This window comes from Aegilops tauschii, chromosome 2 (genome assembly GCF_002575655.3).
Source record: "Aegilops tauschii subsp. strangulata cultivar AL8/78 chromosome 2, Aet v6.0, whole genome shotgun sequence".
Lineage (NCBI taxonomy): Eukaryota > Viridiplantae > Streptophyta > Magnoliopsida > Poales > Poaceae > Aegilops > Aegilops tauschii.
This window is the reverse complement of record NC_053036.3, coordinates 124,697,487-124,725,003: the sequence shown is the minus strand read 5'-3', so window position 1 is coordinate 124,725,003 and position 27,517 is coordinate 124,697,487. Positions and strand designations below refer to the sequence as shown.

General features: G+C 46.6%; 3 protein-coding genes across 7 annotated transcripts; 2 read left to right on the top strand and 1 right to left on the bottom strand.

Annotated features, from left to right (window-relative positions):
• Positions 1-296: 296 nt before the first annotated feature.
• Positions 297-6,118, bottom strand: LOC109761126 (DNA-directed RNA polymerases II, IV and V subunit 9A). Its single transcript, XM_020319921.4, has 4 exons — positions 5,910-6,118; positions 5,710-5,785; positions 767-925; positions 297-589 (listed from the first exon to the last, which is right to left on the bottom strand). Exons 1-4 carry the CDS (start codon positions 5,936-5,938, stop codon positions 509-511), a joined length of 345 nt encoding a protein of 114 aa, XP_020175510.1. The 5' UTR covers positions 5,939-6,118; the 3' UTR covers positions 297-508.
• An 84-nt stretch (positions 6,119-6,202) lies between these two features.
• Positions 6,203-12,370, top strand: LOC109761127 (protein FAR1-RELATED SEQUENCE 5). Its single transcript, XM_020319922.4, has 6 exons — positions 6,203-6,330; positions 6,411-6,553; positions 6,758-6,860; positions 7,450-9,303; positions 9,392-9,447; positions 11,525-12,370. Exons 2-5 carry the CDS (start codon positions 6,423-6,425, stop codon positions 9,440-9,442), a joined length of 2,139 nt encoding a protein of 712 aa, XP_020175511.1. The 5' UTR covers positions 6,203-6,330; positions 6,411-6,422; the 3' UTR covers positions 9,443-9,447; positions 11,525-12,370.
• Positions 12,371-16,556: 4,186 nt separating this feature from the next.
• LOC109761128 (uncharacterized) lies at positions 16,557-21,189 on the top strand. Of its 5 annotated transcripts, none has more exons than XM_073508209.1 (4): positions 16,557-17,042; positions 18,778-18,914; positions 19,331-19,679; positions 20,101-21,189. In XM_073508209.1, exons 1-4 carry the CDS (start codon positions 16,557-16,559, stop codon positions 20,134-20,136), a joined length of 1,008 nt encoding a protein of 335 aa, XP_073364310.1. In that variant the 3' UTR covers positions 20,137-21,189. The 5 variants fall into 5 exon arrangements, 1 of the variants encoding a protein (XP_073364310.1); XR_012202059.1 differs by lacking the exons at positions 16,557-17,042; positions 18,778-18,914 and adding exons at positions 17,121-17,856; positions 19,971-20,054 and having other exon boundaries at positions 20,989-21,189; XR_012202057.1 differs by lacking the exon at positions 16,557-17,042 and adding exons at positions 17,136-17,856; positions 19,953-20,054 and having other exon boundaries at positions 18,778-19,679; positions 20,989-21,189.
• The last annotated feature ends 6,328 nt before the right edge of the window (positions 21,190-27,517 follow it).

Below are 27,517 nucleotides of genomic sequence, written 5' to 3'. Positions count from 1 at the left end.
TTGTGGTACTTCAAAAAAGTTCCTAAAATTTAAATAAATGATAATTTTTAAATAAAATATTTAATAAATCATAAAATGTTCATGTTTTTTTTAAATGTTAGCATATTCAAAAAAGGTTTGAAAGTTTGAAAACAAATGTTTGGAAAATAAAAAAATTCATGATTTAAAAAAATGTTTAATAAAGTGTTAATGAGATTGAACAAATTGTTCGCCAAAGTGTTATTGGTGATGCAGCAAAATGTTCTCATGGCCATTGGAGATTATGTTCTTTCTCTCCCGTTGCAACACACGGACCCTTTTGCTAGTATATATTATATAGATCGAAGAGAACAAGCTCAGAAGCAGTAAGTTCACATTGATGAAGTTGCCCTAAACTTCGGAACACAGATACCACAAGCTAACAAGTTAAGACAAACGCAAGTCATGAGCAACACAGGGCCAGTCAAGTTTCAGTGCCAAGAACGAACACTCCGTTCTGGGGAGGGCTCCCCCCTTGTCAGTCAGTCAGTCAGTCCCTCCACCTGTGGCCACAGGTAGGGCTGCAGCAGATGAAGTACAGGGTCAGGCCAAGCTCTCCCTTCGTCGGGGCCTGCAGATCAGGGAGCGACATAAATCGAAATGTACATCAACAGAAAAGGATGCAGGAAAACAACACATGATCATGGTTTGGTATTACTAACATCTACCTCTACAGACGGTACTTGCAACCCTTAGCAACAACTGCAGAGACAAACAACAGGGAGGTGAGCAACGCTCATTTACAGACCTGGAAATAAGCAGCTTCTGGATAGCCACAGTTGTAGCATTTAACACTTCTGGTGCGTGGCAGAGACGCATCAGCAGCTGCGTCTTTTAGGGTGTCTTTAGGTTCATCAGCAGATTTCCGAAGAACCCTTTTGTACACACAAGTATCAGTAGCAATCTCCTGTCAGTGGTTTCAGCATATGTCAATTATTAGTCAGTCTATGCGAAAACTCATGATAAAAAATTATAAGATGTTAAAAGGATCAAACATTTACAAATTAAGCGTTTGGGAGACGATCCCCTTGTCCTTTCTCCACACAACAACAAAAAAAAACTCAACCATCACCACACAAAAGAAAACATCTTGTGCACATAACTGACAGTCACCTCAGTTTTGTTCTTGTAAGGAGCAACTCTTTAAGTGTTATTTGTTTCGTCAATCTTTATTTAAAAAAATAAGAAGCAAATTTCTCCCTTGAGTTTGAGATTTGAAAAGGATATTAAAAGAAAACAATTGCTTAATTATAGCATTGATTTCAGAGTTTGTATATTTTGCTTTTTATTTAATTCAAAAATTAGCCACTTTGGTTTCCATGCTCTGCTCCCATTTAAGGAAAAATAATTTCACATTCTTCCTGAAAGGAAGGGGGGATTAGGAAAGTCATGTTGATTGCTGCTTTCTCCAGACCATCGGGAAAAGGGATCAGGGATATTCAGCAGGAAATATATCGAAGAGTTAGGTCAATTTTGTACCGAATGTGTTTTTGAGTATATACCGAATTAGTATAGCTATCCTTCATATGGCACAGCAATCTGGTTTTGCTTCACGGCCGTATCTCCCCTGAGTTGAAAGAAAAGATAGAAAAACTTTCTTTTCAGAGGCTAATATCAAGATATGTTGTTGTGGAAACATTATTGGCAAGATAAAATCAAGTAAGCCGACATGGGAGACGCGATCCCCTTGTCCTTTCTCCACTCCCCCACACAAAGGCGGCTAGGGTTTCTCTCTCTTTCTACGGTAAGGCTGCCATTTCCTTCCATCTCCGGCAGCCATCTAGGCGTGAGACGGAAGGGAACTTGGTTCTTCCAGGGGCGGAGCCAAGATTCAAACATGAGGGGCGCGAAGAAGAAATTATAATACACTAAGGCATAATTCCTTCATCCTTAAGGTACAACAAAACTAAGAAAGGGCAACCAGCCAACGGGAGACATACAGCGTGTATGACGATGGGATCTGCACACTGATGACAACTCGGCCTTGAGGCCTCTGTTCAGGTCACCGTGGGGCATCACCCCTATATAGGTTATCCAATCAGTAAATTAATCTCTTCTCATGTATGCATTATACACGGCCAACAAAATTAATCCATGTGGTACGGCACAATTAATCATTGTTGGGGAACTAATTAACCATACTAGATGAACTAAATTCATCAAAAGATGGCACTGGTTACTAGTGTTAAGATGTGGATATAGATTACCTTTAATCTAGTGTTTGATCAAGACACAATAGGAAGAATAGAGACGGAACGGGCCTGGGGTTAGCACCGTAGCATGATAGTGCTGCAGAATCGTCCATGTATCCTCGGCCTTCGGCCTTGGCGACTCCATGGACCAATGAGATCAGAAAACCAAAGATCGATCGATGTATGATCTGAGCCGCTGAGCAAAATGTGGCTCTAGGTCATGGGCAGAGTAAACGGAAAAAACAAAAGGCATGCATACAGCTCAGGTCAAAAGCTGAAGGGTTTGATTATAAGCCTTAAATCACATGGGCTTTTTTGGTTGGGCTTCAATGCATATGGCTCAGGTCCATGTAGTCCATGTATTACTAATACTAGCTAATTGCCAATGCGTTGCAACAGGAGCATACACATTCTAATGGTTACATCAATCATGTCTAACATATACATTTAGAATACTCATGTACATTAGGCTGTATTGTCGGTTTGATGTACCGTTAAATGATTTCTCCTCTTCCACCAACCCATCTACCTCTCTTTCTCTAAAAAACAAAGACTTGACCTTGAAGAAACAGACCCAGTGTGTAGAGGGAATAGAGGGGAGGCGTGCGTGAATGGGTTGTAGCGGACCGGTTTCCCCCTGGTTTTCTTGGTGCGCTACGCATGGGTTGGAGGCAGACGAAGATTGAGCGAAATGGGAACGTTATGCCTTTTTTAGGTAGTGTAGAGTAGATGTAGAAGTGTAGATAGACTGATTTGCCATGTATGGTAGTGGACCGGCTGGGGTTGCAGGAGACAATTTTTTATTGATGCTTGATTTACTTTTTATGGCAGTGGATCTGCCGGGGAGACACGTGAGTGCATCCTAAGAAAGGAAAGAGATTTGATTGAATCGACACTTACAAAACTGGATGGGGTTGCGGTCAGTAAAAGGAAATAGAGAATCATGGGAAGATCCTTCGGTAGGTGGGGCCCTGGGGGGATGAACGATGTACAGACTCCCATTAAATAGTAGAGATTCACAGTCTAAATCCAAGTTTGGGGGATTGAATCACGCATCTGGTCGTGTGAAATCGCGAGCCAATCCAGATTCTGAGCGACTCAGTTTTCTTTCAAACTCGGCCATCCATCTATGCTCTATGGTAGATTATTAGCATGCAGCAGTTGTATTAATACCCTAAATTCATTTCCATTGGTGCTGGTCGTCTGCTTGTGCTTGTCTCCCAATCTCATTTTTTGTCTCTCTAGCGGCTTCGTCGGCTTGTAGGCCGCCGGCAACACGTACGCCGACCTTGACGAGTGTAGACTGCCAGGCTCCCATGCATGGTCATCCCGAGCAGACTCTCCCTTGATACGAGTGAAGCAACAGCCATCAAACATTGAGGGGCATCCTTGATACGTTGCACAGGTTAGCTACTAGTATGAACACTACTAGATTAAATAATTAGATAGCTTGGTAGCTAACTCTTCTAAATCTTATATTTATATAACGGAAAAGTCAGCCACTGCCCTACCAAAAGTAGTAAACCTACAAGGACGAATGCTCGTGAAAATCGGACTGGCCCTGGCTGGGACCATGGAAATGAAATCGATCATGAGAAGAAGACAATTAGATGCAAATATTGCCTTCTTATTAAATGGGGTGTTTACAGACTGAAGCATCACTTGGCGAGGACTAGGTTTAATGTTGAGCATTGTGAAAAAGTACCTGATGATGTTCGAAAAAAGTTCTTCAAAATTTTAGGGAATCCAAGCAGAAAAAAATGATGCAAAGAAGAGGAAGTTCAACTTAGAAATGGAGGAAACAGATGCATAAAAGAGAATACTCCAGCTGACAACATTGAAGATGAGGCTGTGACAAATCGCTTCGCTAACAAGCGCAATGCTCAAACAACATATTACATAAAACGAAGAGAGAGAAGAGGTTTGCACCCAAATTTGCCGGGTCCTCTATAACAATTCTATCTCATTTTAATGTTGTCAAGGATTCAGAATGGCAAAGATGATTGAAATATACAGTAAAGGTTTTAAACCTCCATCATATCACAAAGTGAGGGTAAAATTTCTCAAGCTGGACGTTAAGAGAACAAAGAATTTGCTATCTGAATTCAAAGAACAGAGGAAGAAGACAGGGTGTACAATAATGTCTGGTGGCTGGACGGATAGAAAGAGAAGATCCATATGCAACTTTTTAGTGAATGGCCCAAAAAGTACGGTCTTTCTCTCCTGTCAATACTTCTGACATTTCTAAGACAGCCGACAAAGTGTTTGAAATGTTAGATGATATTGTTGGGAAAGTAGAAAAAGATAATGTTTGTTTAAGTTGTAACAGAAGATGCAGCTAACTATAACGCAGCTGGTGAGTCGTTGATGGAAAAGAGAAAAAAAAATGGACTCTGTGCAGCTCATTGTATTGATTTAATTCTTGAGGATTTCACAAAGAAGATCAAGACGCATCAGAAAACAATTACAAAGGGCCAAAAAATCACTTCCTATATTTATTCTAGAACAATGGTGCCAGATCCCAGCAGCAATCCTACCTAATTGGAGAGTAAATCGAGAGATCTCACAGTGGAATCAAGCATTTATAAGGCCAAATCAAGAGGGCCATTGATTTCATAGAGTAATTGTATCTGTAGATATTCTTGCCATCATGGTAGAAATGGGGAATAAAATCATAAACGCAACCTAGCCACAGCCCAGCTTATATAGGCGGGGTTTTAACCTTCAGGTAAGTGGGATAAACAGAATTAATGACAACTGGATGGCAAACAGTAAAGGGAGGATCTCGGCTGTCGAGCGACCCTACTAGGAGGCCCAGGCGGATTTTGTAGCGGAGAGGGAGCGAGCCAAATGGCGCCAATTGATGCCAATATGGTGACATTCGAGGAGACAAAAAACGCCATATTGGGCCTTGCCCCCCTTGAGAAAGCCGTCCCCGACCTCGACGGCCGCACGGGGCACAAATGGGATGAACACCTATAATGTGAAAATGTCGCTAATCGACTTTTCTCCACCTATGCAAGACCTTTGTAACGAATGTTGACTCAATTTAGAGTTTCAATCCCTCAAACTGAGTGTGGGACAATGAGTTGATGCAACCAAAAAAAAACAGAAAAGAAAAGAAAAAGACATGGAGGCCGCAATATGACAGACTCGGAGTTGGCGCTTTGCCTCGGCAGCCTCCATAATATTATGGAGCACGCTCCATACGTGTTATGTCGGCTGCCAATACGGCGACTCTGCTACAGTTGCTCTACCAGAACAAACCAACAAATCACAAACTTATCAATAACGTGCCACCAAACCTTAATCCCGTAGCCACCATCAGTCACCGGATCACTAAACCTTGACCAAACCCACGAGTTCAACCTAACATACCCTTCCAGATCAGCACCGCAAACCCCAATCCCCAACCGAACCTAGGGTTTCGTCCCGAGGATGAAGAACCAAATCCAAACACAATACAATTTCATCATCTGGCACGGGACAAGGCAACCACCTGGTGCTGGCAATTCGAGCAGGCGTAGAGGAGGGTGTGCATCTCCTTGTCCTCCTGCGGATACAGCATGTTGTCGCTGCAAAAAAAAAAAGACGCAGCAAAAATACATTTGAGATTAATAAACGACCATTAATTAGATCCTTGGATCACCGGGGAGGAAACATCGGAGACGAATGCCAAGGATGGATCTGTCCGCTCACCATTTGCTGCAGAACTTGAGGGCGCTCATGGCGACGGCGATGTCCTCTCCTCGCCTCTCTCTGCCTCTCTCGCCCGCTGCTGTCCCCTTGGCTTCGCTTCTCGGGTTCTTCGGTTTCGGCTGTGGGGGGAGAGAGGCTTATGACGGGCGGGGTCCACGGGCCGTGGGCCCATGTATCAGAGTGAGCACGGAGGGGGAATGGGTGAGCCCATGTGAGATCCGGAGCGTACACGTGTCGGGTGTCGGATGAGACCACACGAGGCCACCTACCGCGCCGCCGCATCGGATCCCAGCACCCCCTCCCCATCCCCACCCTGCTCATCTGCTTGGCTCCAAACCCTAGCTCCGATTCCCACAAATCAAGAGGTTTTCCAAAATTCGTACGAAATTTCCTACCGAACCACTCGCCGGCGCTTCCCAAGGTACAAATTCAACTAATTTTTTTCCCCATTTTTCCGGCGTCTTTGGTGAATTTTCTTCATATGAGTGTGGCCGCCGGCAGGGTGGTGATGCCATGATGCACATGCTGGTGGCCTCGGATGGAGGCGGAGGGGAGATGCACCCGTACGCCGCCGTGCCGGCGGAGCAGGAGCTGGAGCTCCACCGCGACAACGCCGCCGACGACAGCCTCGACGGCCACGTCCGGTACGTGCTTGCCCAAGTGCTTCCGCTATCACTTGCTTGCTCACCGTTGGTGATGCTATCACAGTTTGATGCTGATGAAACAAACAGTTACAGTCCATTTGTTCAAGTTCAGTTGCTTTTGCTTCTCGTGTTGCAGAAGTGGCTTCAGTTCAGCTGTATGTTTGCACTTAACATCATCCTGACAACTTTCTGCTATTTGACTAGGTGCCTGCGATGTGGTATATCGGGTAATGCGACACCGCATATGCGACGTGGCCCTGATGGCCCGAGAACTCTTTGCAATGCTTGTGGCATCGCTTACAGGAAGGTGAAACCGCAATCTTATGTCCTGAGTTAATCATCCTATAATCGTTTTCTTGTGTTGTGTATTCTGTGAGTCTTTTCGCAACGTCAACCTAACTCCTAAGAGATATTGTAGTAGCCAGGCAAGAGCTAACATATGGTTAGCCAATTCCAATTTTCCGTAACGGTGTTATTGCTGCTGTTTTTATAGCAAGTTTTATGCTGCGTAAGAACTACCCTTCCCCTTGAATGCTGAAAGTTAAACTTCTGGGAATTATGTTAAAATCAGTGGCTACAAGGAACCGTGTTACCTGTAAGGCTGTAACAGTTCCATGTGTCTAGTTGTTTGGCTTCCTGCTACCCTTGTGCAATTTTAACACGTTTCCAAAAAGGAATTCCTGATCCAGTGTTTAGTTTACCATGTTCGAACACCTTATGGCGCTTGGTACCAGTAAAAAAAAGAAGCAGATTTGCTGTCAGTCTTGAAATTTAACATGTTGGCCCTAGCATGCTGATATCTTTGCCATTTTCATCCTGTTTTGTGTGCAGATAAAGTTCTGGTACAATTAAATGTATTTTTCCTTTTACTGAAGTTAGTATGATTACTTCTCCAGGGTAAAATGAGAAGAATGATAGAAGCTGAACCACCTATAGATGAGGCTTCACTTGCTAAGCTTGTTCCTGAGGTGGACATGGAATTTGAGAGCGAGGAAAAAGCATATGAATTCTACAATAAATATGCTGGGCATGTTGGCTTTAGTGTTCGAAAAAGCACGTCACATAAATCTTCTGAAAATATTACCAAAGTAAGGACTTTTGTATGCTCGAGAGAGGGTTACAACAGGGATAAAAAATCGTTGGAGGCAAAGAAACCAAGGTTGGATACAAGAATTGGCTGTCCAGCACGGCTGATCATTAAAGTCACACCAGAGTGTAAATACAGGGTCACTGATTTTAAAGCAGAGCACAATCATCAGCTGGCCCCTCCTTCGACGATGCATATGTTAAGGTCACAAAGGATATTGACAGAACTTCAGTCTGGGGAAGCAGAACTGTCAGATGATTCCGTAGTGACACCAACCACAAAAGCAACTGGTGATCTTGTTGTGAGACAAGTTGGTTTCCTTCGAAGTGTTTCTCTCCTCCCAGCAGATTACAAGAATTATCTCCGGTCAAAGCGCACGAAGGCAATGCAACCTGGTGATGGTGGAGCCATATTAAAATATTTGCAGACTATGCAAATGGATAACCCCTCGTTCTTTTATACCATGCAGATTGATGAGGATGACAAACTAACCAACTTCTTTTGGGCAGACCCAAAATCTAGAGAGGACTTCACCTACTTTGATGATGTACTATGTCTAGACACAACTTACAAGATAAATGGATATGGCAGGCCATTGGCATTATTCCTTGGTGTGAATCATCACAGACAAACAATTATCTTTGGTGCAGCTATGCTTTATGATGAATCATTTGAGTCATATAAGTGGCTGTTTGAGAGTTTTAAGATCGCAATGCATGGAAAACAACCAGCGGTAGCTTTAATAGATCAATCGATTCAGTTGAGTAGTGCAATGGCAGCCGCCTGGCCAAATACTGCTCAACGAGTTTGTGCTTGGCATGTATATCAGAATTCTGTTAAGCACCTGAATCAAGTTTTCCAAGGTTCAAAGACATTTGCAAAGGATTTTAGCAAATGTGTCTTTGGCTATGAGGAAGAGGAAGAATTCGTGTTTGCTTGGAGAAGTATGCTAGAAAAGTATGATCTTAGACATAATGAGTGGCTATCTAAACTGTTTGACGAAAGGGAAAGATGGGCATTGGCATATGATAGGCATATATTTTGTGCTGACATAATAAGTTCCCTTCAAGCTGAGAGTTTTAGTAGCATTTTGAAGAAATTCTTGAGCCCTCAACTGGATCTGCTATCCTTCTTCAAACACTATGAAAGAGCAGTAGATGAGCATCGCTACGCTGAGCTCCAAGCTGACTTCCAAGCTAGTCAAAGTTATCCAAGAATACCCCCGGCCAAGATGTTAAAGCAAACTTCCCATACGTACACACCAGTGGTGTTTGAGATCTTTCGTAAAGAGTTTGAACTGTTTATGGACTCTGTGTTATTCACTTGTGGAGAGGCCGGAACAACTTCTGACTACAAAGTTGCTCCTTCTGAGAGGCCCAAGGAACACTTTGTTAGATTCAACTCAAGTGATAACTCTTGTATGTGCACTTGTAAGAAGTTTGAGTTTATGGGTATTCCATGCTGTCACATGTTGAAGGTGCTCGATTACAGAAATATCAAGGAGTTGCCTCAAATATATCTGTTGAAGCGATGGAGAAGGACTGCCAAGTCTACAGATGAAGACAGCCAAGGCCATGCAGCAAACGATAACAGGTCATCATTAAATGTCTCTGTACCTTCTGCAAATCACCATGGGCTCCAAAGCATCAATGCAAGGATTCAAGTAATTAACTCTCAACTCTCACATTCTTATGTGGAAAATGGATTTCATTTATTCATTGTCGCTGATATAAGTTCTTGATCAAATGCAGGACACACCGCTTTCCAATATGCATGAGAACCCATTTCATAGAAGCTCCTAATGAAGGTACAACAACATGATTTAACATTCTTCATGTACTAAAATGCATCTGCAGTGCTTCAACTTGCATGATGCGCTCACTTTAGTCTTCTACTCTGAAATTGCACAATTGACTCATGTGCTTGCTAAAGGGATTCACCGGAGGTCCAAATTGTGTTGGGCTAGTGTTGACTGTATACTCCCTCGCTTCCGGTTTAGAGGGCTCAAATCTGAAATCTCATCAACCAAGGTCGATGGTTTGAGTGGAGGAACGTATCTCGTACTTTACAAGACTACTCAAGCTTTAATCTACATTAGCTACGGTGCATGCATGTGTGGCCACTAAATGAGTAGAAATGGTTACATGCATTGGTCGGGGTTTTTTTATTCTTGCATGCATCAGTTTAATGCGCCTCGGAATGTAAAAAAGTGATGGAGAGAAATGAAAGTTGGACTAACAAAACGAAAAAACCAAGAAAATGAGATAGGCCCAATAAACCGGAAAGGAGGGAGTATGTGACATGTAGATAGTGACCACATGACATCCTAGTTGGCAGTGCCTGCATGCCAGCGAATCTTTTTCATCTCTCCTGTGCTCATCCAGATACAGGCCTTGAGCCCAGCACCGACAAACTGCCGCCAATCATCACCACCCTACCCCCCTCTACGCTCTCGCTGCCACCATAGGCATGCGTTAGTGTAACAACTTTGTATGGCCACAATTGGCACCACCATTTCTAGCGCCACGATAGCTGTCCAACCAAACAGCACCAGCAAACCTCTATCAAAAACTAGTTTTTGGAAACATTCGGAAGCTTCCCAAATCAGGATAGCGCATAGTTTCAAGCCAAGCCACATACTCACGCATCAAAGAACTCATTCATGGTTAGAGAAGAAACTAAAGGGGAACAACCATGAAACCAAGCAAATCCACGGACATCATCTCACATAGAAAACCTCAAATAAATCTGTCTCTGAACCGATGGGGGGAGGAGAAATCAGAGCCAATGCCCCATCATCCACACATACATGTTCTTCAGTGTAGAATCTCTGCATATTCAGGACAAGAGGAGGAGCACGACCCGATGGCTGAGGTTGTATGGACACAGGCGTGGACACAGGCCTTTATGGTGGCACCTTCTATGCTTCTCACAGTTTAGACTGCTGCAGCTCGGCGTTGTGGCCCATGTGCGTACCAGGAGAGAAGCCGTCATCTGATCCCATCAAAGAGACATCAAGGAAAGGAGGTGCCACTGCAATGCACAGGGAAGGCACTGAGGATGGCCCTGTGACCATATATGCATGGAAAAGCCGCTGTAAGAGGAGGGGCCGCTGTGCCCTATGGAACGTCTGCAGGATGACGCAGCCTAGATGAGACAGGTGGCGGATGGAGGGAGGTCACAGTCGGCGGGTGTGGCATAGGGGTGCGCCAAGGGACCAGTGCTCTAGCGATGGGGCAACATGGCCTCGCCAGCGTCCGGCTTGAGGCCGTGAGAATACTCAGGATAGAGAGAACAAGGAGTGTGACATGTGGGCTTATGCTGACTAGGATGCCACGTGGATAAATTCGTTTGACCATGTAAGGGGTCAGGGATAGCTCGACATGATTTGGACCATTAATGAGCCCCTTTGGCAAGTTTTAATGAGCTAAATGTGCATTTTGATTTTTGAGAGTTGGAGCACCAACGTGAGCTAACCGTGTGAGTTAAGGGATCGCTGATCTGATGCCGTTATTTGTTTCTCTAAGCTGCTCAAGATGGACTATGATAAGCCAAGTCTTGATCTCTTGTTCATTTTGTCCACTTCATCATAATGGAAAATGAGTCATAAATGAGCTCGTGACAAAATGTATTTCCTAAATAAAATATCGCTGGCTACCGTCATTTTCCTTTTCGCTTTTTGGTTGCCGAATGCGATTCTCATTCTACTCTTTGAGTACCTCCGTCGAGGTACGATTTTAGAAGTTTGTGGTGACACTTGAGAGCACCATGGCTCTTTTTGGTCAAACAGTTTAACTTCAAACCTAGATATATCCCCATACATTCGGCATGCCTCCGATACTGTTGTCCAGTACATTAATTTGCTTACTCCATTTGTCATGCAGGTCGCTTCACCGCACGGATGATGATTCCATGTGTGCCTTGGCAGATGTTATAATATTGACAGTTGAAGCAGTGAGAATATGACAGTGGGGAGCTCCCCTTCCCTGAATAAGTTTCTCAACTTGTAAATTATGCGGCTGTAGGAAATTTTCAGTTTTTGAGCCGCCCATCCTTAGCTTAGTCTAGATTCTGATACTGCAGTGGAAATAATTCAGAAATTTTGTGGGTCGTGTAAACATGATGTGACCATCCTAGCCCGTTTATCCCAAGCAAAAATAATTGTTCAGCCAGCCCAATCAACTTGTCAATCTAGCAGCTCAAGCTTACTGCACATGAACAGGGACTGTTTTTGTGCTTCTGCGGCTGAAACTTGTGCAGACAGCCTAGCCTGACCGCTCAATGCTCATGATCTACGAAGGGCTTCAGTGTGATGCAGATCTGGTGGGGTTTCACCTGCAGGTGAGCTGGGCAGCTCGTGCATCGATGAAACTTCGGAAGCAAGGCAAACCAGCTTTGGCAGTGGATCGATCTCAGCCGGAGGAGCTGCCGTTAACACTCCAGTGGACATCGATGATCAGGCCCTGGTATGCCATCCTGTCCAGAACTGTATAATGCAAGCAACATGATATCGTGTTGAATCGCATTATCTGGGGTTGTTGGTTCGGAATGCGTAGTTGCATTATCTTGTGTTGGAGAATGGTGCTAGCATGTGTTTCCTTGGATGCTGAAGGAGATTTCCTGCTCTTGTTTTCTTCCATCTCTTGTCTTCTTCATAATTAGGGCCCCTGGCCTGTCAAAAGAAAAGGATTAGGGCCTTGGTACCTTTAAAATAAATTTTGGTTCTCCGATGTTTTTTATCCTTTAAAATATGATTGTTACTCTGCCCCGAATATGTCTAGTCAAATTTTCAAAACATTAACCACCTTTGTTTTTTCAAACCATGCAGGAGAACTGCATGTATAATTGTATATACAGTAGATATAGACAAAGAAAAAAAGTACAGTACATCAGTACAACACACAGTATGTTTTTTAAAATTTATAGGGTTTTATTATCTTTCTGTGCTGACTAGACCAGCACGTGTGCGGAATTACTAGTCCCTCTCAGCACGGATCCGTACTTGCTAGTGGCTGCCGTGCGGCTGCGACCGGGACGCCGCAACCAACTGATAAAATACCATGTCTGGCAGCGCCAGCGACGGTCGACTGGTCTGGTGGTGCTGCGACGACGTTGCTGGTGTCGGCCCTGTCTGTGTGTTGTCTTTCGTTGGCCAGACGTATGATATGAGCAGCAATCCACGGGGACAGGACGGCCGGTGTTGGGCGAAGGCCGTCTATGGCTGCAGACGGCGCCATCTATCTCGGGGAAGGGGGACACCCACTCAGCTTTGCTCGATCTGCTCTCTACCAGTGCCTTCGATTTCACGCTGCATTGGAGGCAAAATCTAAGAGCATCTTCAACGGCCGAAACAAAAACCAGATTCCTTTTTTGTTCTTTTGAGCAAAAAATAAACAGCTTCAACAACAGACCAAAGTCTGCATGGGGACCAAAAAGTTTTGACTATAGCCTAAATTTGCTAGAAATTGGTAAATATACCAATCCACTAAAGGCGGACCCAAAATGGAAAACGTTGTAGCGGGAACCCGAATCCCCTCCTGACACCCACCGGGATGCCATGGAAGGCATCCCGACGTGACCGTTGGCGCGGCCCGTAACCGTCACTCCCGTGCTTCCCGCCACCGGTGGCAAGAAGTCAAGCATGTCCGCCGCTTAGGGCTTGCGTCGCCACCAACCGTCGTTTCGGCCAACGAAGAAGAGCCGCAGGACCCGCCATCGTTTGAATTTCGTGTTTGAAATGTGAGAGATTTTGAGGTATTGCGTTGAGTGGCCGGCACCCCACCAGATTTTCATGGACATTCAACACCGTATATTTAATGATTGCCGATGGAGTTGCCCTAAGGGCAACTCTAGCGGAGTCGCCATACTGACCCAATCGTCATATGGCGATTCTAACAAAAGAAAAAACACTCTAGTAGATTCACCATACTTTTTAGAATCGTCATAATTTATGAAGTGTACTCTGTTTTGTGTTATGGAGCACGCTTCATACACGTGTGGAGGCTATCAATATAGCGATTCTGCTAGAGTTGCTCTAACTCCACGACAAACATTATTGAGCGGGATGGGGAGACCTTGTGTAGCTAGAGACGTGAAAATCATGAGACATATGCCATCTCGAGCACATGCTCTACTGTTATCTGAGTAACTCCATGCATTCGGTAGATTGTTTGTTTGACAAAACTAGATATCAAAAAGAACTTTTAACATAGTACAAATTTATATTTAATTAGGTACCTACTAAGTTTTTATATGTTTCTTTGAGTTATATTAGGGTCTGTGTCCTGCTCAGGGAGACGAGACGGCAGCGGCTCCTTGAAGATGGAATAATATTCTCCCTGCCTAGCCCCGGTCCCGGTGGTGTGTTTATAGCATCATCGGTGGGCGTGTGGAGGTGTGTCTTCGGTGGATCTTTCCATGGTGTATTTGCTTGGATCTGGTCGTAGTTCATCTGCATTCATGTGTCTTCGGGTTGGATCCTTCCAATCTAAACTACTCTTCAACGACAGGGTTGTTGTTCTGGTGCGCTGGTCCTATGGGGGCCTTAGCACGACAACTTTACAACTGTTTACTACAACAAGTTTTGCCCGGCTCCGATGTGGGAGGGGCGATTACGGCGGCGCCTTCGGCTCGCTTCAGTACTTGTAATCTTCGCTAGATGGTCTACGGATCTGGATGTAATTTTGATCATTTCTGGTGTTCATTGTACTGTCATGATTGAAGATAAATAGATCGAAAGTTTTTCCAAAAAAAAAGACTATATACTACTCTCTCTCTCCATGTGCATGGTAATACGTGTCTCATTTATATCATAAAGATCATAGTACTCCCTCTGTTCTTTCTACTCGTGTAAAATTTGGTCAAACTAAAACTACACAAATTTTAACCAAATTTATATCAAAAAATATGAACATCTACAATACTAAAACTATATGGTATGAAAATACATTTGATGGTTCATCTGATAAGATTCATTTCATATTGTGAATGTTAATATTTTTTAATATAAAGTTAGTCAAACTTTACAAAGCTTGACTTTGACCAAACTTTATATGCAGACTAAAAGAAAATGGAGGGAGTACAAGTCATGTACCCACCGATCTGGCAAAACTTGAAAGACAACAAAACACTAGCCTTTACACAAAGGAACACCAGCCAAGAACTAAAAATATAATCAAGACCGAAGAATCCTTTGAGCTTGACACTAACGTCTGTCACATGCCTCTAGCACCACCACAGCAGCCATCAAAGGAAGAAAAATGATGGATCACCTTCACCCCCGAGCTCGATGCGCCTCCATCGCTGGTATGCAGCTTTGTGAACCTCTAAGGTGGCTCACCAAAGGCGAAACCCCGGACACGCTATCGAACTCCAAATCTGGCACCCCCATAGGACTAAGACGCCGGAGGAGAAATCATACCTGTCATCCACAAACCACAAAGTCGGCACACAACCCACCATCTTTCAGATGCCAATGATGCAGACAATAAATTGCATCCACTCCTGGACTACCTGCCAAGCTCCGCCTCGGTGCTGGAGCAAACGTCGTCGCAACGGCGGAGCCCGAGGACACATGTCCACCACGAGGATGTCGTCGCTGCCACGTCATCCTTGCCCAAACAGACTGATTTCCAAATTCATCCCCAACCATAGAACCTATCACCTCGTCGAAGTAGGATCTGAAGAAACTTTATTGAGCGCTGCCATTGCCGTCGTTGAAGCCAAGACAATGAATAGCCTAAAAACCTAAACTATGAGAGTAAAAATGATCCACGCGCGTGGATCCGGCGACCCCCCTCACCACCGACGACCGAGGTCGGCAACGGAGGAGACTCCTGGCGGTGATGAGGTTGCCTTTTCTTTCTTCGAGAGTAAGAAAAGCAAGCGAATAGGTGTCTCCGTGACCCTGGGGACAGAGCGTAGAAAGACTATATAGTACTCCATCCGTCCGGAGAAATGGATAAAAATGGCCGTACTGTAGGTGTTCTACATCAATTTTGTAAGATATATACCATACATCAAATTTCGTAATATTTAATTTGATGGGGTATGGGTAGAATAAGGCAAGGAAAGTTTTGCCTTAGTTGAGATTTTGATAAGATTGATTCAGTTGATTGATTTAATGCAGGATGTGATTTTAAGAAAGTATATCCACTTGATTTAGATTATTCTAAGTTAATATATTTATGTTTGTTTTTGTTTTGTGCGGCATTGGTTGGGGTTATAAAAAGAACCTATCTGGGAAACAAAGGGGAAAGGGGAACGTGGGAGGAGAAAAACGGATAGGAGGTGGAGGCGACAAAATCAACTCAGTAGAGATTACCTCGATGATTTCACAACTTGGGCATACATGCGGTTTAGTTACCCATGTACTTCCTCCCTCCGAAAAAGCTTGTCACAAGCTTATTCCTCAAATGAATGTATCTATCACTAACTTGGTGCTAGATACATTTATTTGAGGGACAAGCTTTTCCGGACGGAAGGAGTAGTTCTCTCAGAAGTCGTTGTACTGATTCTAAAAAAATGGTTGTTGTACTGTGCGTTCCAGTGCAAAGATAGTCCACGTCGGATGTGGTCTTGCTTAGTCTATAACTTTGCAAAGGACACCTTGGACTATTGTGGTTTCACTAGATAGTCCTCGTGCTAGCCCGCATGATGATCGACCAAGGTACTTCCACCGCGGTCCGGCTTCGGAGAGGGAGGGAGGAAAGGAACCTAAACCGGATTCAAAGCGCCAGAATCGGATTCCAACCCTTGGATAAATTGCCACCGATCGGGCCTTCCAAGTGCTTGTGCTCGGCGGCCGTGGAGCGAGGGAGTCCGAGGATAGGTTGAACTAGCTAGAACTCTAGAAGGCCCGTACCGCTGGTTCCTCCGTCTGGTCTGCAGGGTAGAAGACGAAGCTCGGCCAACCAGATGGGGTCCATCCTGTGCTGCCTGTGCGGTCCCGACGACGATGACGAGGCGCCGGGTTGCTGCGCCTGCCTGCCATGGCCAGCCAGAGCGTACACACGGGTTGCGCCGGTTCCTCCCGAGGCCTCCACCGGCTCAGGGCAGGAGGATCCATTGAACACCTTCCGCCCCCCTCCTAGGGCTCTACCTTACGATGATCCTCGGTTCAGACATCACACGGAGAAATCTATTCTGCTCGGAGAGAGAAGCAATGCTGACACCGGATCGACTCGCGATGGTGATGAGAAGGCTGATGGACCGTCAATGGAAGCTCAGCCGGGAGGGGGGAAACCCAGGGGAACTCAAGTCTGTGTTGATTGTGACGAGGATGACTGCCCGATATGCCTTGAGGAGTATGACTACGAGAATCCGAAGATACTGCTGCAATGCAACCATGATTTCCATCTTGGTTGCATCTACGCGTGGATGGAGAGAAGCCAGTCTTGCCCGGTCTGTGCCGTCGTAATGGTGTTCAAAGAGGACCAATGACCATGCTGGCTGCAAGCCTTTACACATGCTAAGACCCACGATAATCGTTTAGTTGTGTATATACACATGGCGTCGATGAAATCATGTCACTAGCCTTTGGCCAATTGCGGGGTAAAATTTGGTGGCAAATTATACCAGCAGAGTAATGACCTTGTTGTAGTCTCTTTTTTTCCTTTTTTGAACTCTTGTTTCTATTTCTTAATTAATGAATGAGACAAAGCTTTTGCATCTGTTGCCAAATAAAATGATGTCGCTAGATTGTTTGCTGAAACTTCGCTGCTAAGATTCGAGAGCGGCGTTACTGGTAGCGGTAGCATCTGGACATGTTATCCTAGTCCTAGGTCCATCTCTAGGGATCTGGGCTAGAGGGTCAGTCTCAGCATATACGGGTGTAAAAAAATGCAGTGATCTGACGCTATACTGTAAGGAACAGTGATGTACGGTAGCCCGCGGGCTCGTTTTTTGAAGCTCAGGTTAAGGTGACGAGCCGAGCCGTGGCTCGCCTCCGTAATGAAAAGTTGTGCGGAGGATCAGAAACGTATGCGCGCCGTCTGCTACGAAAACATCGCCGTCAAGGTACAGTGAATGCTGACCGGCGGATGAAGTGTAGGGCAGCAGAAACATCTCGGTCCCCATCTACTCAATTGAGCCCTTCTCCTCCATCCCCTCCTAGCTCGATGGCGGAAGGCGAATCAATGGCGGCGGCGAGCAGTATGGCGGAGTTTCCAGACCTACGCCACAACGGGCTCGAATTTCTGCTGGATCCGGTTGACAGGTAATTTCTCCACTGTATTATTCTAAGTATTCAATTCGATCCGAAGACGCGCGAGCAAAAAAAGTCAATGGGTGGTCTTTGATTTGTTAAACATGCCATAGGTTCCAGAGAGGTCATTGCGGATGTTGAGCAGCCAGATCCATTGGTGTTGACGTCTGTCGAGCCGTCGGCACCGGCACACGCCGACTCGTTGTGTGCGGGTGTGGTTGGGCAACTCAGCTGCGCTGTTGAGCAGAGAGATTCCGCTGGCAAGAGGAAGCAGTAGCCAAACCAGTCCGTCAGAGTCCACCTTCCAGAGGCACCATGGGTGTTCTTTCTCTCTGGATCCATGGTTTTTGATTTTCAGCGCCTATGTCGATAGATGTCTGGGGGACATTTTTACTACTGTCAACTAGTTGATCCCCTGATTTTGGTCGTCATCCATGCGTGTAATTAGCATCCCTGTACATAGTGTTTTGTGGGCAGATCAGGACATCCAAATGTGCTGATACACAAAAATCACGCCCCCACTGTTATATGTAAAAGGATTGCATCATCTCAAAACTGTGAATTCAATTTTGGGTTAAGAGTGAAAGTGCCCCTCCGGATAGGGCACCCTTGTCCAGGTAGAGTCACTCTATTAGAAGAAACAATCAGGAGGTACGCTGATAAACCCTCAGACAATGTAGGGGATGAGTTTTGACTCACTTGGGGAAGCATACGATTTCTATAACCTGTATTCTTGGGATCTTGGATTTGGTATACGATATGGCAAGAGCCGGCTGAACGTCAAGCGGACAAAGTGTATGCAGGAGATCGTTTGTGGATGCTCGGTTAACACTTAAGACCTGAAAAAATAATTAAGATTTGGCATATTTTTAACATATTGCTTGCACGGGAATTCATTTTCTAAATCTGACACAGAGAAAAAAAATATTGTAGGGGAAGCCTGAGCAGCAGAATAACCGGTCTTGCCAGTGCGAATGCAATGGAATGATCAGATTACTTAGAGCTGCAGACAATGATGGTTCATTGCTAACACCGGTCAAGCCACAACCATTCGTTGTCTCTTACTTGCGGTGAGAAAGTTCATTGGCCATCGCACAAGCACATACTCCCTCTGTACCGAAATACTTGTAGTTGGGGGAACTTGTACTAGTTTCCCCCAACTACAAGTATTTCGGTACAGAGGTAGTAGATGTGTGCACAAAGGATTTGGTGAAGCAGCTTAGGGCGAACAATGTGAACTTGAACAAGGTGTACAACATAGTTGGCAGCTTTTCGGCTCAACCCAAAATGTGCCTTTCACAAAGCGGACGCTGCGCAATCTGTGTGGCCGGATAAGTCGAGACCAGGCTGACGATGATGTAAATAAGACACTAGCTGTGTTCAGAGAGATGCAGCGGAACGATCCAGAATTTACCTACCGAGTACAAGGTCATGAGGAAAGCAGGATCAAGCGAGATAACTATGTTGTTCTATGTGCAAATTTTAGATCAAGCGAGAGCCATGGAAGTTGCAATCAAGACGGAGTTACCCGGGACTGTGCACACCTACTCGGCGGCCCTGATGGTACGGTCGGCGGCGCGCGTGGATGTTCTTCCTCCACCGACTCCCTCACGCACCCCGGTGGAAGCTGCCCCATAGTTGGGTCAGCCGTTTCTCCACCATGTCCCTCCCAAGCTGAAGATGGTCTTCCTCCCCTGCCTCCCTCGAACACTGGAGCTGTTGTTCGGTCGCCGTCCACATCCGCAAGGCCCCCATCAAGATCCTCCAAGAATGAAGGGCCCCAAGAGGAACTAGCTGCAACTACGAGTGAAAGCCACATCAAGATCCTCACCAAGGTATTCCCATCAGAATTATGGAATTGTTCAAATGCTAATGGCCTAAAAAAAATTCAATTACACATGCTTTAGCCTCAAACGGCACTCAAAGATGTAACCTATAAATGCTTTAGCAAATACGTATCTTTTATCAAATGCCACTACATGCTTAAGAATTACTCTGAACTCCTGTAGTGTGAATTGCCTATGTAGTGTCTGTTTTCAGAAAGCAACCTTGTTTATGTGATGGTTCAGTGGTCAAATGATATTATTCTTGACTAACTTGTTTTGTAGAAACAAACGATGCTGCAGGCACAAGTCTTAGAAAAATGAACAAGGCGGTATTGGTGGTTTGTTAGAACTGAACCTTTGAATCCAGTGAGAACCAGGATGCAGGTATTTTGAGTCCAGTGAGAACGGAACCTTTGAATCCTTTTTTCAGGGCACTGTTCAGATTCTTCTGATAGGGCCTAGTTAGTGCTAAAAGCATACAATCATGTTGGGGTACTTGTCAATTGTCATAAAGTTCCTGTCATGTCAATCCATTCAGAAAACAATTGCAGATTTATGCAGCTGATCAGACCGTAAACTTTGCTAATTATTCGCAGAGCGACAACTTGACAGCTTTCTCTTTCCTTGATCATCTCATTGCAATTGCTCGGGAACTTGCACAACATACAGTAGATTTCTATCTCGTATCTTACTCTAGTTTTCTATATGCCTTCTTAAAGCTGCTGGGAAATTGTCAAACTAATAGCTAACTTGGAAAATAGTAAGATTGGAATCAGTATAATGCCCGACGCTTGAGGGGGAGACCGGTGTTCTGAACTTAATTGCTTTTCGCACCTAACAGGTAAATATGTGAGAAGTTTAACTGTCCATATCAATCTTAGTCATACTTGTAAAAGTCTTTTTGAGGTAGTAGCCATATTAAACCACACATCCTTTTCACTTCAAGAACGAGTGCAAACCTTTCAAATTATACAGCAGCCGATAAAAAGAAAGATATACACGAGTTAAAATATAAGATCCTACTACACTTCATTCAAAGCTCTTCTGCTAACTAAACTGCCTTTTGTGAAGACATAGTATAGTCAAGCATTCATATGGTGATTTCCAAGTACAGAATTAACTCTGAATTCACATCCTAGAAGAGAAACGATCTCCAAACCTCATGCTCTAATTAAATTTGGTTTGCACAAGTAATTATTTACCAACTGGATTCAAATATGTGAGCATGGCCATCTGTCTACAATATTTTCGATTATGCCAATGCATTAGTTCTATTGTTCGTCTCACTGACAATCAACCTATTTCTGTTTTGTGCCAGGCAAGTCTTCCAAGCAAAACAGCAGAAAGCAAGAAACTAAGCAGTAGTTTGTAATCCTGTTGAGTTTACTGAATGGGCATCATTGTTTACCGAATGTTGAGTTCATCATGTTTCAGAATTTTGAGGGTTCTCTCACTGTACACTGAATCTTGTGTCTTTCCGAATGAGCAAGAAAGCAAGCAAAACGTTGAGTTTACCGAATGTTGTGTCTTTTTGTACACTGGCTAGTAATCATCGGCTATAGATACACTGCTGTAGTTTATGTCTTTCTGTTAGACAAGCATCATCGGCTGCACTATTACTAGTGGTGCGTGGGTTATGCAGGCTGCACTAGATTGGTTGATGCACTAAGGGCATCTCCAACGGCAACCCACAAAAATCCTGGGGGGGGGGGGGGGGGGGGGGGGGGGGGGGGGGGAGTCCACGGATGCGGAAGGACGCCATCGAACCTTAGCCGCATACATTTTCACAACAACTCAAACTAACCGGAAGAAATTTGATCAAATCGGGCGAATTTTGATATAAACAAGGCGGTTCATCGAAGCTAGTATAATTTGTACATAAAACCGGACGATATTTTCGCCTGCTGAACTAAAAACCCTAACATAAAACACTAAATTATCCTATACTTGACGGTGATCTCGTAGGCCATGTCGGACTGGCTGGCGGCTCCTGCTCCGTCATCGGCGCCTGATCCGGCGATGGTGGCGTCGTCGGGCTTCGGGCGACGGAAGGTGGTGGCGTCGCGGCAGGGCTTCCCGGCGTCCGCCTGATGTTCGCGGATGATCCTCTCCGCTTCCTCCTGCGCCGTGCGAAGTGTGGCCGCGGTCATCGAGGACGTGGCCTTGGGGAGAGGGGGCGGTCGTTGGAGGAGGCGTCATTGGCTGCGTTGATCTCGGCGAGGGACCATTCCTAGCCGTACCTGGCCCTCTCCTCGTCGAGGTGGTGGAGATGGCGCTTGGTCTTCTCCGACGGCGTCACCGGGTGGTCCAGGCCCCAGGCATACGCCAGGTCCAGGTCCGCTGCGATGTGTGGTGGGGCCATCCGAGTCCGCAAACATGGACCAGCGCGCAGCATGGCGGCTGTCCCGCCGGCGCTGCTCCTGGCCGGCGTACTTCTGCGCTGTCATGGCGCTTCGGGAGGACGAACAACTGTCGCCGCTGCCGAGGTAGTAGAGAAGGAGACTGCGCGCCTTGGGCAGGGGCAGTGGCGCGCGGAGCTCCTCCTTCACGAAGCGCCGGGGCGGCGAGCGGTGCTCCTCCTCACGACACACCGGGGCAGCGGCAAGAGTAGCTCTTCCTTGACGTGGCGTCTGTCGTGGTACTAAGACTGACAGTAGAATATGGGGGTAAGTATGGAGAGGCAAGATCCTAGCTATGGCGAAGTTGTACACACGAGTTTTACGAGTTCAGGCCCTTCTCGGAAGAAGTAACAGCCCTACGTCTCGGAGCCCGGAGGCGGTCGACTGGATTATGTATGTGTGTGTTTACAGGGATACGAACCCCTGTGCCTGTGGAGGGGGGTGGCTTATATAGAGTGCGCCAAGACCCCAGCCAGCCCACGTTACAAGGGGTTTAAGGTACATCAAGAGGGGGGCGTTACTGGTAACGCTAGTAATAAAGAGCCATAATGACCATTAAAGCTATGATGTACTGTCCGGCCGTTGCAGTGCGGAGTGGCTTCAGATCTTCTGGCAGTCGAGTGACAGTCTCCATGGTCGAGTGACTTCGAGTCTTCCGAGTGGAATGCCTCATGGTCGAGTGAATGATGACTCCTCTTCGAATGCTTCTGGTTTTAGGGTGAAGTCCTAGGGGAGGGTGACTAGGTCAGGCCTATGACCCTACCCTAGGTACATGGCTTCATCATTAGCCCTCGAATGGTTCAGGGTTCGAGTGGAGAAGGAGTTGATAATCTCTCTGATTCAACTTTTGCGCTTCGGAAACGTCTTGTCTAGGGATCAAATGAACGATCATGATGACTTCAACTTCTTGTTCAGTCGCCTTGATCCATTCTTGGTTTTGTCGAGTGAACTTTCATTGTTAAGCTTCGAATGTTGATATGGAGAAGATCTTCCGTCTAACAGGTTGCTCTGTCGCCCGCGGATCTTGCGGGATTCGGATTTTTGGGAAGCGCGCGGGACGGAGGAGGCCGCGGCAATCGGGCTGGATAAGGCAGGGCCGCCTCGATTTCCGCGCCGCCTTTTTCGCCACGTATCGCTCGCGCGACTGTTGCGGGATTTGATAAGATCGCCCGGGTCCACAAGTCAGTCACTCGGAGGCAACCTTATATAAGGCGTCGATCTAGGGTTTTTGAACAGTGCGCTTTCATTCTGCTTCTTCCTTCTCTGTTTTCTCCACCGCATCTCCTCTTGCCCCGACGCCGCTGCTCCGTTCGAGTTCCGTCTGGCGAGATGGGGAAGGAGAAGACGGTGGCACTGGAGCGCACGAAGAAGGCGACAGCGAAGGCGAAGGGGAAGAAGTCCAGCCGGGGCGGATCTTCCTCGAGGTCCGGCCTGCCGCCGGGCTGGATCCAGGGCGACTGGATTCGCTCGGTGATTCGTCAGGACGACATCGACGACCTGGTCGAGGGGGGACTGATCCCCCACGAATCAGCGCGGCTCCGGGGGAACGAGACCGAGCCGCAGCCACAGGAGGGTGAGTGCGTTCTCCTCGCTACTCACGTCGACCGCGGGTTTTCCTTGCCTCCCCACCCTTTCTTTCGAGGTTTCTTGAACTTCTTTGGGGCGCAACTCCACCACTTTACCCCAAACACCATCGTGTATCTTGCTGCTTTCGTGTCCATGTGCGAGAACTTCCTGGGCTGTCGGCCACACTAGGGCCTCTTCAAACACATATTCACGTGTCGTTCTCAGTCGGTTAAGAAGGCCAACCCGAGTGACGAGAGGACGCATGTGATTCAGATGTGCGGGGGTCTTGGAATTCAGATGAGGGGTAAAAGCTCTTTCCCAACCATGATCCTTCCCGAGTCGGTCCGAGGGTGGCAGTTGACCTGGTTCTACTGCAAGGACCAACCGACTCCAGGTCAGTCGACTAGTCTTCCCCCCTTTTCCATGGCCCGAGTGGAGAAGCCCTCCGCCTTGAAAGTGACCCCAGAGGAGAAGGCGCGAGTGAAGGTGCTGGTCGAGCGAGTAGTTCAGCTTGTCCGTGATGGGGTAACCGGCATGGATCTGTTGGAGGTCTTCCTTAGGCGACGCATTCAACCGCTTCAAGCTCGTGACCATCCGATGTGGATGTATTCGGGCACCGACAACACCACTCGGATCCATCCAGAGGAGGTCGATGAAGCTACGTTGGAGGGGTGGTTGAGGGGTATTGCTGGCAACAAAGATAACCCTAGGGGATCCAGGAGGATCCCCCACTCAACAACACGTACGAAACAGACAAGGTACAACTCCAAATGGTCAAATGTCTTCTTGATTTATCAAGTAACTGTTTGCTATCATCCGACTGACTCCTGTCTTGATTGTTGTCTTCCAGGCCCTGACTGAGATGTACTCGATGCCCAACGGGGAGCAGGAGCATGACCCAGAGGGAGAGGCGAGTGGAGGCGAAAGCGGCGAGTGGCATTCTGATGGTGGAGAGGACGAGGATAGTGACGACCCGAGTGATGAAGAAGAGGTCGACTCTCGTCCCCGTAGGGAAAGGCGATCCACTTACTCACGATCCAGCAAGCGCCCGCAGCAAAGCAACTGCGCCAACCGGGCAGTCGTCAAAGCGCCCTCGGACGTCTTCTCCAGCGCCGACTGAAAAGGCACCGAAGCAACCGAAAGCTGCACCATCCAAACCGCCAAAAGCCTTGCCCAAGATCAGAGTGGCCATCCCCATTGCTTCTGGGTATTAGTTGGACTTGATTTCTTGTTTTAGTATGAATTTGGATTTGAGTCAACTTATTCCAAAAGACATGACCGACTGAATTCTGGAATTTGCAATGCTGCTACCTCTGGGACTTCTGCTTACAAGAATGAGGACGAGGAAATGGAGGATGCAGTCACCTCTAATCCGAGTACCACTCTCATAATCTTATCTTTATTTTCCTGATCGTTTCGTTGGTCGACTGAATTCTGGTGGTCGATCTTTTTCGCAGCTCTTCCCAATGTCATTGACCTTCCGGATGACGATGAAGATGTGCCGCTGAGGCCCAGGAAAAGAGGAAGCAAGAAGACCTCAGCCGACAAGGCGCCTCTGTCGACGCCGGTGAAGGAACCGGTGATCCAGGAAACCGGGGACACCAATCGGACTGCTGTGACTTTTGCCATACCACTGACGAGTGCTTAGCCTTCAGCGTCGACTCCCCAGACTCCAGTCAATCCATCTTCACTCTTCACCGCACACCACGTCCCAGAGGACCAAGCGGGTGCTGCCAAGGAGGCTATTCGTCAAGCGAGCATCATGATGGAGCGGATGAAGGTGATCCGAGAGGCTAGCCAAGCTGCTTACGACGCCAGTTCAGCACTTCAGAGCAACGTCCAGGTTAGTTGATCACCGACTAACCCTTTAGCTTGCCGCTTGTTCTGTTAGGATATGGTACCTGAAAACTTTCTTAGAGGAATCTTTCCATCGGTCTGCGTTTTGCATTTGTGCACCCAGTGGGTGTTTTGACTTGTCACTAAGTAAACTTGCACTTTGAGCTGACTATGTTGTTGTTGATTGAATTTTTGAACCAGTGGGGACACGCTGAGTGCACCCACTGGGTGTAGTCCCTGAGACCATAGTTGACTGCGGGCAGTCGACTGTGGTCTGAGAATCGGAATTTTCTCACTCGGCCTGGACGGACCATGACGAGTGGAAACTGAACCAGTGGGGGCATGCTAAGTGCACCCACTGGGTGTAGTCCCCGAGACCATAGTTGACTGCGGGCAGTCGACTATGGTCTGAGAGCAACTCTTTTTTTACACTCAACCTGGACAGACCGTGTCGAGTGGAAACTGGACCAGTGGGGGCACGCTAAGTGCACCCACTGGGTGTAGTCCCCGAGACTACTGTTGGATGTTTGATTCGGCAGTAATCTTAGAATTTGTTGACTTTAACGCTTTATCTCTTCGAAATAACCAATCTTTTCATCTGTCGACTGACTTGTTCTTTTTGCAGAAATCTTGTGATCTTGGAGTTCATTTTGCTGAGCTGGAGAAGCAGCAGATTCAACTCAACCTCGATCTGGAGCTGGCCAAGACAAATTTACAAAAATCCAAGGATGAAGCCGCTGGTAAGAAAGACTTGTCGACTGATTTATCTCTGAACTGGATTTCATTCTGCTTTTTCTGAATCAAGCATTGTTTCTTTTAGAGAAACTGAACCAAGCTCTGGCGAGAAAGGATCAAGATCTGGCGGCCGCGCAGAAAACAGCTGATGAGAAAACCGCACTTGCTGAAAGAAGATGGCTTCAGTCGGCAAACTGGAGGAGGAAAATGCCAAGCTAAAAGCTGCCCTTGACGAAGCCAATAAGGAAGCAACTCGCCTGAAGAAGGACAAGGAAAATCTGAACGAGAAGATGGAAGGCATTGCTCGCAGGAGGAACGATCTGGAGAATTATCTGGGAAGCCTTGCTAAGAAGATGTTCGTCATGCTTGAAGGTATTTTCTTTGACCCGACTGACTTGTTCCTGTCGACTCGACATATAACCATTGACTTACTCTTGAACTGTGCATGCAGAATTTTGCCGGAACTTCGAGGAAGAGACCGGGCGAATTGAAACAAGCTTGGACCCCATCAACTCTCCAGTGAAGGATGAAGCTGCCATGAACGTACTCCGACTGGAATCTCGCATTGCTGGTGTTGTCGATTATCTCGCTCGACTGAAAGTCGCAATGTCGCGGATTGACACAGCTCTCTGGCCAATGGCGACGTTCCAGAATGACCTCGAGTCTCTAATGGCTCGGCTCAATGAAGTTCCTGGTCGAGTTCAAGAGTGGAAGAAGTCTTCTGCCCGGTGCGGCGCTGATGTGGCTCTATCTCTGGTTCGTGTCCACTGCCGGGAAGCGCGGGAAGAGAAGCTGGCAGCGATCAAGGTTGCCAATACCAAGAGGCACGACTTCCAGTCCTTCATGGAGACCTTCATTGCTGCTGCCACTCGGATTGCTGACCGAATCGACCTGGACGAATTCGTCGAGCCTGCCAGCCCTCCTCCTGCGGAGTGAACAAACTTTTATGCCCCGCCTTGAATTTGCCTCAGAATGCCGAGTGATTTTGTAACTGTTAAAGTCCTTCGGGTCGAATGCCCGAGTACTTTAATCTGCGGTCGGAACCTTAGGATTTATCTGAATTTGGTTTATCTCCGAATATGCTTGTGCTTGCCTTCGAGTGGAATTCATTCTTCACTCGGAATATTTTTGTACATGAAATGCAGCTCTGGGGAGGAGGTTCCAGTCGACCTGCACCTCGTCGTCCTTGCGGATAGGGATGAAGCGCACGTTGTACTTGTGGCGTAGCTCCGAAGGAGAAGGTTGCAGTCGACCTGCACCTCGTCGTCCTTGCGGATAGGGATGGAGCGCACGTTGTACTTGTGGCGTAAC